The sequence below is a fragment of the Heterodontus francisci genome, chromosome 1, assembly GCF_036365525.1.
Source record: "Heterodontus francisci isolate sHetFra1 chromosome 1, sHetFra1.hap1, whole genome shotgun sequence".
In the NCBI taxonomy this organism is placed as follows: domain Eukaryota; kingdom Metazoa; phylum Chordata; class Chondrichthyes; order Heterodontiformes; family Heterodontidae; genus Heterodontus; species Heterodontus francisci.
Genome location: NC_090371.1, coordinates 120,468,907 through 120,478,604, shown reverse-complemented (window position 1 = coordinate 120,478,604; position 9,698 = coordinate 120,468,907). Strand labels below are relative to the sequence as shown.

Below are 9,698 nucleotides of genomic sequence, written 5' to 3'. Positions count from 1 at the left end.
ACAATGACTACAATTCAAAAGTATTTCACTGGCTGTAAAGCACTTTTCGAAGTCCTGTGGTTGTGAAAGGTGCTATATAAATGCAAGTCTTTTTTTGTATGGGTGCAGTTCCACCAACACTAGAAATTTAAGAATACCCAGGACAAAGCAATCCACCTGATTGGCTGCACATACACCAGCTTAAACATCCACTCTCTCCAGCACTGGCAGACAGTATTTGCTGTGTACTACTATCTAAAGGTTGTACTGAATCAAGTCGCCTAGGCTTCTTTGGCAGCACCTCCCAAACCTGCAATCTCCACTCCATACAAAAACAAGGGAAGATGCATTGGAACACTATCACTTCCAAGTCACATACCATCCTGACTTGGCCATATAATCACCATTGGGTCAAAACCCTTGAATTCTCGACCCAATAGTGTTGTGGGAGCACCTTCACAATACAGATTGCAGTAGTTCAAGAGACGGCTCATCACTTCTCAAGGGTAACTAGAATTTTTTAAAAATTATTTAAATTTGCAGCTGACTATTTGGTGCTTAAGACCACAGGTGTCCCAAAGCTGCAACTTTAGAGTCTTCTCATGCAAATACCAGATGGTGAACTCTGCATTTCAACTTCAGCATACAATTCAAGGGAATGACAGGCTGTGGTTGATGGCAAAGATTAGCTGGGGACATGCCATTAAATATAGTACATAGAGTGTAAACAAGGCACGTTTTCATGATAAATGGTTGATACTGCTTAGTAGATTTAGACTTTCATTGGTGATGGGTCTAGAAACATAGTTTAATATAAAATTTCAAGATACATTGATACGCCTGAATACACATTACAGAAAAATCAATTATACTTTAACAGAACCTAGAAACCCAAGTTGTTTTGTGATTTTATATTCCCACTATACTGTAGAATATTTGCCTAGTGAAACAACATATGTTTGTATTAATTAGAGGATTGATAGAGGATCTGGATCAGCGCAGGCTTGGAGGGCCGAAGGGCCTGTTCCTGTGCTGTCATTTTCTTTAGCATGTCTTTACACAAAATTACACAAGGATGTCTTACACAGATTACCTTTAAAATAAACAGCTAAGAGAAAATATTGAAACCTGATGCATTATGCATGGTAATGAAATGTTTTATTAAATATAATGTAATAAAGGCAATATCATGAATTAGAACACCAATAGTTCTACCATAGAACCTGGCATCACACTGAATTTAAATCTCTAATGACCAAAACAGATCTCACATGGTAAAATAAAAAGAATCTTGCATTTACACAAAAACCTTTCACAATCTCAGAATATCTCAAAGCACTTCACAGCCAATGGGTTACTTTGAATTGTGGCATCATCATGTAAGCAAATGTGGCACCTAATTTAGCCACAGCAATTCCCCACAAACAGAAAGAGAGATAAATGATCAGTCAATTTTTTGTGTTATTGGTTGAGGAACAAAGCAGAAGCGCCAACCTAGACAATAAAAAAATACAAATGATTCAAATCTTAAAATGTTACACACCCCAGATGTCAATGAACTGTCTTTTTCCTTCACTGATGACTGACCTGTATATTTCAATCATATTGGCTGGGATTTTGTGCTAATAATTATCAGCATCACTGCCATTACTCCTCTGAAACTGACAACAACTTCTGGAGTCCGCACATGCACAGTTAAACAGGGAAATCCAGAAGTTGCTGTCAGTGATTCTACGCTTCTCCATAGTTGTGCAGTTGAAGTACCCACAGACTGTGTCAATTATACATCAATGAATTGACAAGGACTTCTGCTTTTATGCTAGTAGTCTTGTGGTAAAACCACTGAAAAAGTTACACCTTGTTGAATGACGTGTAACTGGGTTTTTAAATAGCTTCCTAAGTTCATAATTACTGAACACATTCTTTGGCCATGAAAAACTAATTTCATATTTTGGAATGGCAGATTTCTCCATTAAGATAATTTCACATTAACATAATAAACAATGCATATTTTTAAAGTTTGATATTTCAGCTTCCACCTTAATCCAATGTGTATGTCCTGTCATGCAGGCCCTCACCTGCCAAGAATGAGGTATATTAATGTCGCCACATGGACATTAAATTTCAAGTTGTTGCTGGGAAGAAGAGAAGGTCTGTTACAAGGACTGCCAGACCTTGGCTGGAAATTTTTTTTTTTTACATACTAACAGACAGTGAAGGCAGGGAAGCGCATTCAATTCCCTGCTAAGATGATACGATACACAAAGCCAAGACGTGGTCAGACCAGTTAGTCACATGACTAACCTGCTTGGCAACCTGGCAGTTTCTGAATTGTAGTTTGAACAGAGAGCCTGCAGAAAGCAGAATGCTCCTGGACTGAAGCAGACCTCCTCTCCTGTCAGTCTGCTCCCTCCTCTTTCTCACAGAACTCCAAAACCCACTGAAGACACATGAACCAAGACAGAAAAATCTCCTACACTGAACAAGGTTTAAGAAGAATACTGGGCCCCAACAAAAAGTAAGACCTACAATCAAGGACTCTACAGCGAGCTCGAAGCACAGTAATAAAAAACAAATCTTCAGAGATTGCCTCAAACTTTGCCACTTTATTTTTCTTTTGCTCTTTTCTGTCCCTATTTGCAAGTGTGTATTGTGTACGCATGCTAGCATAGGGGCGTCGTGTATCCGTAAACCAAATTAGAGTTTAATAAATTTCAATCTTTCTTCTTTAAACCTAAGAAAACTTGTGTGTGTGCTGGTTTCTTTGCCTTATAATTGGAAAGTGGTGAACAAGGATTCAAACAAGGGGGAGCTAAAAGCACAGTGTGTTTACAAAGAACAAAGAAAATTACAGCACAGGAACAGGCCCTTTGGCCCTCCAAGCCTGCGCCGATCCAGATCCTCTATCTAAACCTGTCACCTATTTTCCAAGGGTCTGTATCTCTTTACTTCCTGCCCATTCATGGATCTGTCTCGATACATCTTAAAAGACGCTATCGTGCCCGCGTCTACCACCTCCGCTGGCAACGTGTTCCAGGCACCCACCACCCTCTGCGTAAAGAACTTTCCACGCATATCCCCCCTAAACTTTTCCCCTCTCACTTTGAACTCGAGTCCCCTAGTAATTGAATCCCCCACTCTAGGAAAAAGCTTCTTGCTATCCACCCTGTCTATACCTCTCATGATTTTGTACACCTCAATCAGGTCCCCCTCAACCTCCGTCTTTCTAATGAAAATAATCCTAATCTACTCAACCTCTCTTCATAGCTAGCGCCCTCCATACCAGGCAACATCCTGGTGAACCTCCTTTGCACCCACATCCTTTTGGTAATGTGGCGACCAGAACTGCACGCAGTATTCCAAATGTGGCCAAACCAAAGTCTTATACAACTGTAACATGACCTGCCAACTCTTGTACTCAATACCCCGTCCGATGAAGGAAAGCATGCCGTATGCCTTCTTGACCACTCTATTGACCTGCGTTGCCACCTTCAGGGAACAATGGACCTGAACACCCAAATCTCTCTGTACATCAATTTTCCCCAGGACTTTTCCATTTATTGTATAGTTCACTCTTGAATTGGATCTTCCAAAATGCATCACCTCACATTTGCCCTGATTGAACTCCATCTGCCATTTCTCTGCCCAACTCTCCAATCTATCTATATTCTGCTGTATTCTCTGACAGTCCCCTTCACTATCTGCTACTGCACCAATCTTAGTGTCGTCTGCAAACTTGCTAATCAGACCACCTATACTTTCTTCCAAATCATTTATGTATATCACAAACAACAGTGGTCCCAGCACGGATCCCTGTGGAACACCACTGGTCACACGTCTCCATTTTGAAAAACTCCCTTCCACTGCTACTCTCGGTCTCCTGCTGCCCAGCCAGTTCTTTATCCATCTAGCTAGTACACCCTGGACCCCATGCGACTTCACTTTCTCCATCAACCTACCATGGGGAACCTTATCAAACGCCTTACTGAAGTCCATGTATATGACATCTACAGCCCTTCCCTCATCAATCAACTTTGTCACTTCCTCAAAGAATTCTATTAAGTTGGTAAGACATGACCTTCCCTGCACAAAACCATGTTGCCTATCACTGATAAGCCCACTGATAAGTTTAAAATTAAACCCTGTTACAGTAAGACCAGGTGCAGGTTGAAAGGGAACCCGAGACCTCTTTCTCACCTGGTCGAAACAGTCCCAATAAACAAAAATAGAAAATGCTGGAAATATTCAGCAGGTCAGGCAGAACCTGTGCAGAGCAAAACAGAGCTAATGTTTCAGGTCTATGTCAGCTTTCATCAGACCCAATTTATTTAGCTCTCTGTAAAATGATATTAAAAAGTGAAGGATAAACAGTGCTTTTAACTTCCTGGTTTGTTGTCTGTGACAATTCTTCACTAGCCGACTTGACATCACTGTTGCTGAATGCCTGGAGATTCACTTGACTTGGTGTCAGATTCAAAGTAATGTCAGCAAAGGTGAAATCCACACCACAGAGATCACTAGATCTTTGTAGGCAGCTTTCTTAGTGGTCAGTGGCAGGTCCCATCTGTTCACCATTTACCGGAAAATCTGGGCCTTAATGTTTTTTTATTTAAGATCCCAAGTGGAACTGAAGAGCATTATTACTCATCCCACAGGTCACAAATTTGCAAACATAAAAGTTACTCAACTTCAAACTCATTCAAAACAAAGTGAACAGAAACATCACACTGGCACAACTAACAACGGTCTTTTGTCAATTTGGGTCAGAGGTAACTATTAAAGCAATGGATATAGAGCTAAACATTTTATTTAGCCTGATATGTAGGGCAAAATTAAAACATGTTCAACTTTTCCAAGAGAACTGGTTTTATTTTCTCTAACAATATAGTCAATTTTCCAAAAGGTGGCAATCATACAAGTCAGATAAATTGTTAGGTTACAAAGTATTAAAACAAAATGATACACTAGTAGAAGTGCCAATGGTACAAATGATTTATTATGTTAATTCATCTCATGAGTTCAGTGATCAAAGGGGAAAAGTTAACTTTGTTTTTTTTTTAAACTTGATTTTGACCAGAAGGGAATTAATGGACTCAATGATTCCTTCATGTACATCTCTCAAAGTTGTTCTGGTAAGACAAAGACAGTTTTGTATTCTCAGTGTGCTGTGCATAATTTCATTAATTAGTATTCTAAAATCAGAAATACAAGAGTCTGAAAGCTCCATTTCACCTTGAAAAGAAAATTCTTGTATTGGAGAATGAAAGGCACCTTACGTAACAGAACTACAGAATATCCAGCAGGATATTAAAGTTAGAAGGACACTTCTGAACCAGAACAACTGATGGGTTTTCCCATTTAAACTTTTGCTAATTTAAGTAATGGGCTAGGACAGTCAGCCAAGAATATTTAGACACCCAAAAACTCTAAAATGTACTGTAAACACAATTATATTTAATTGTAACTCAATAGATTGAAGTAACATACCTATTAAACAAAAAATATAATTTAGCTGTAAAGTCCTGTAAACTGACTGCATTATAACCTTGATTGAGTGCCATATTACAAAGCATCATGCCCTTTGTTACTCATGTGACAGGAAGCTACACTGCAAAATTCACCAGCCTTAAAGCTGGTTAAAGACATAAAATTCAAGTGAAACTTCAAAAAGATAAAAAAAATACACAGAGTATGGTATGTTTAAGGAAACACACCCTTGTAATTTATAAATCAGATTGTTTAAAACATATCTTGCATAGTCGAGTTTCCCCACAATAAGCCACTGCATCAGGAAGTAAATCTGTTTTAATTCAATCATTTCCAACCAAAGTATTTCTGACAAGTTGAAAATATGTTTGTTCTTTGCAGTTAGAATGGTTTACAATAATTGTAATTCATTTGACAGTCCGCAAGAAAAAAAAAAGATCTGTCCAATCTTTACAATTGAGGAACACATTCTTACTTGCAATGTACCATGAAGTTCAAAGAGAATGTAATTGAAGATGTTGATTTGTGCGCGCAAAGTGCAAATAACAGTGGTATGACTTATTTAAAAAAAAAGACGTCATGGAAATACCTAGAGGAAGACTGAAAATACTCAAAAACCAACAAGAAAATACTTAATAACGGATGCTGACTAAAAAATAACAGAGCAACAACATATGGTGTATTCAAAACTGCAAAAAAAAAAAACTCACTGATCACTCAAGAACTATACAATCAAAGTAACTTCACCATTCAAGCTCCACAGGGTATTTTCCTGTGAGACAAGCTATGCAGTGACCTGTTGTTTGTCTCGAAGACTTTTTGTCATTATTAGTCTTATTTAGAATGGAACTTTCTCGCAGACTCTTAATGCCCTCTTGTACAGCAGATAACAATCCGTCAACGGAGAGATAAACCACACTATTTGCTCCTACAAAATACAGGAAAACAAGATTTTAAGTTTAGTATAGTTAGCAAATAAGTGAGTCATTCAGCCTTTGATATTATCACAACAGTCTAAATACAAGCAGCAGCTCTTTTCAGAAAATAAAAATTGTCATACACTACAATAACTAGAGAAAGGTGACAGTTTCCACTCACAGTATTATAAAGATTTCAATCAATTATTCAGACAAAATGAAACTCAGATCTAATGCCACAGATGGCAGTTATTGTACTCAGAAAAAGACAAAGTTAAAAAGACAACTACACTTAATAGAAACATTCATTATAGACATTAGCCAGTTCAATAAATACTACTCTCAAGAGACATAAATTAAATTTGAGTAACAATTATCAAATGGTCCAGTAAAGGTGCATTTTTGAGGAAACAACACTGGAAAAATTGTACGGTGACTTTAAGAGAATACAATTCCTCTATTTCCCTTATCCAGGCAGCTTTTACAAGCAATGCAACTGGTTGCTATCATGCATGTTGATACTGAGCAGTGAGCTAAACCGCATTAAAATAAAGACACAAAGATGGATTACGACAGCAGCCAACGTTACTGAACCCAAGAAATTATTCATGGTAGACGCAAATTTTAAAACCTCACAACCGCTGCAATTAGATAGATTATAAATACAAACATACATACATATATACTGGCTGAGCAAAGTACACTTATTGTTGTAAATGAGACAGTAGGAATTACATTTCCCTCAAATGCCACCATCTCATGGTATTTTTATGCACTTACAAAGATTGGAATGGGAAGCAAGCCCTAGAAGGTTCATTCAGTGCTCCCAATAAGAAGCAGCATTCACAGGGAGACTTTGGTGGAAAACAATGTAAGTGCAGTCTGTAAAGTTCCTCTGATTAATTTTAATGGATAGAAAGTCAGGGATTTCACGCTGATGATCTCCCACCATGGTTTTGCTGAAAGTGCCGCTCCCAAGTGGGAGCATGGAATTCAGTTGTGGATGTACAGGCATTAATGTGGTAAAATGGTAGAAAAAGAATTTAAAATGAACAAGGTAGTAAAGAAATAAATCAGAATATGGGAAAGCAATAAAATGAAAAATTGCCAAACTAATGAAGTTCAAACTAAAAATGTATACACATATACACAACAAAATTGGGAATTAGTGATTAAAATAGAAAATCATGACATAAAAGCAGTAACTGAAATGTGGCTGCAGCTAAACAGGGAATGGCAATTAGATATAACTAGGTATAAAACTTTCAGAAGGGACACGGAAAGAAGAACAGGAGAAAGCATAGCAATATTAGAAACATTATCACAGCGCTAGAGTGTTAAGGATTTAAATTGAGAAGTGGTCCAAATAGAATTCCTTTGGATTCAGCTGAATTGCAGCAAGAGACTTTTTCCAACCTTCTACCACACTACTGGGATTAGCAGTGGAAAAGAACTGGAGGATGAAATTTGTGCAGATTGAGAGGCTCATATTAAAAACTAACTTATAACTGAAGAACTATTTACATTATCTAAAAGTAAAGTGGGATAGGGAACATGGTGTTAGAGTGAGAAAAGGGATGATATTTTTGAAATATGTTCAAGACTCAGCCAGAAGTGTCGAGTGGATGATCCATCTCGGCCTCCTGCTGAAGTCCCCAGCATCACAGAGGCCAGTCTTCAGCTAATTCGATTCACTCCGAGTGATATCAAGAAACAACTGAAGGCACTGGATACTGCAAAGGCTATGGGCCCTGACAACATTCCGGCAATAGTACTGATGACCTGTGCTCCAAAACTCGCCACGCTCCTAGCCAAGCTGCTCCAGTACAGCTAAAACACTAGCATCTACCCTGCAATGTGGAAAATTGCCCAGGTATGTCCTGTACCTAAAATGCAGGACAAATCCAACCTGGCCAATTACTGCCCCATCAGTCTACTCTCAATATTCAGTAAAGTAATGGAAGATGTCATGGACAGTACTATCAAGCAACACTTGCTTAGCAATAACCAGCTCACTGACGCTCAGTTTGGGTTCCGCCAGGGCCACTCAGATCCTGACCTCATTACAGCCTTGGTTCAAACATGGATAAAAGAGCTGAACTCAAGAGGTGAGTTGAGAGTGACTGCCCTTGATAACAAGGCAGCATTTGACCAGGTATGGCATCAAGGAGCCCTAGCAAAACTGGAGTCATTGGGAATCAGGGGAAAACTCTCCGCTGGTTGCAGTCATACCTAGTACAAAGGAAGATGGTTGTGGTTGTTGGATGTCAAACATCTCAGCTCCAGGACATCACTGCGGGAGTTCCTCAGTATAGTGTCCTAGGCCCAACCATCTTCAACTGCTTCATCAATGACCTTCCTGCAATCATAAGGTCAGAAGTGGGGATGTTCGCTGATGATTGCACAATGTTCAGCACCATTCGTGATTCCTCAGATACTGAAGCAGTCCATGCAGAAATGCAGCAAGACCTGGACAATATCCAGGCTTGGGCTGATAAGTGGCAAGTTACATTCGTGCCATACAAGTGCCAGGCAAGGACCATCTCCAACAAGAGAGAATCTAGCCATCTCCCCTTCACATTCAATGGCATTACCATCGCTAAATCCCCCACTATCAACCTCATGGGGGATACCATTGACCAGAAACTGAACTGGAGTAGCCATATAAATACTGTGGCTACAAGAGCAGGTCAGAGGCTAGGAATCCTGCGGCGAGTAACTCACCTCCTGACTCCCCAAAGCCAGTCCACCATCTACAAGGCACAAGTCAGGCGTGTGATGGAATACTCTCCACTTGCCTGGATGGATGCAGCTCCAACAACACTGAAGAAGCTGGACACCATCCAGGAGAAAGCAGCCCGCTTGATTGGCAGCTCATCCACAAACATTGACTCCCTCCAACACCGTGCACAGTGGCAGCAGCATGTACCATCTGCAAGATATGTTGCAGCAACACACCAAGGCTCCTTAGACAGCACCTTCCAAACCCATGACCTCAACCACCTAGAAGGACAAGGACAGTAGATGCATGGGAACACCACCACCTGCAAGTTCCCCTCCAAGCTACACACCATCCTAACTTGGAACTATATCACCGTTCCTTCACTGTTACTGGGTCAAAATCCTGGAATTCCCTTCCTAACAGCACTGTGGATGCACCTACTCCATATGGACTGCAGTGGTTCAAGAAGACAGCTCACCACCACCTTCTCAAGGGCAATTAGGGATGGGCAATAAATGCTGGCCTAGCCAGCGATGCCCACATCCCATGAACGCATAAAAAAAAGTCTCAATAAATAGATTGCTGCTCTAATG

At 39.8% G+C, this 9,698-nt stretch overlaps 1 protein-coding gene across 1 annotated transcript in view; it reads right to left on the bottom strand.

The window, feature by feature from the left end:
• Positions 1-635: 635 nt before the first annotated feature.
• ppat (phosphoribosyl pyrophosphate amidotransferase) overlaps positions 636-9,698 on the bottom strand; it is a 52,702-nt gene continuing 43,639 nt past the window's right edge. The window contains exon 11 of the mRNA XM_068034931.1: positions 636-6,394. Coding sequence (XP_067891032.1) covers positions 6,210-6,394 — 185 coding nt within the window. The 3' untranslated portion in view covers positions 636-6,209. The remainder of the gene's footprint in view (positions 6,395-9,698) is intronic.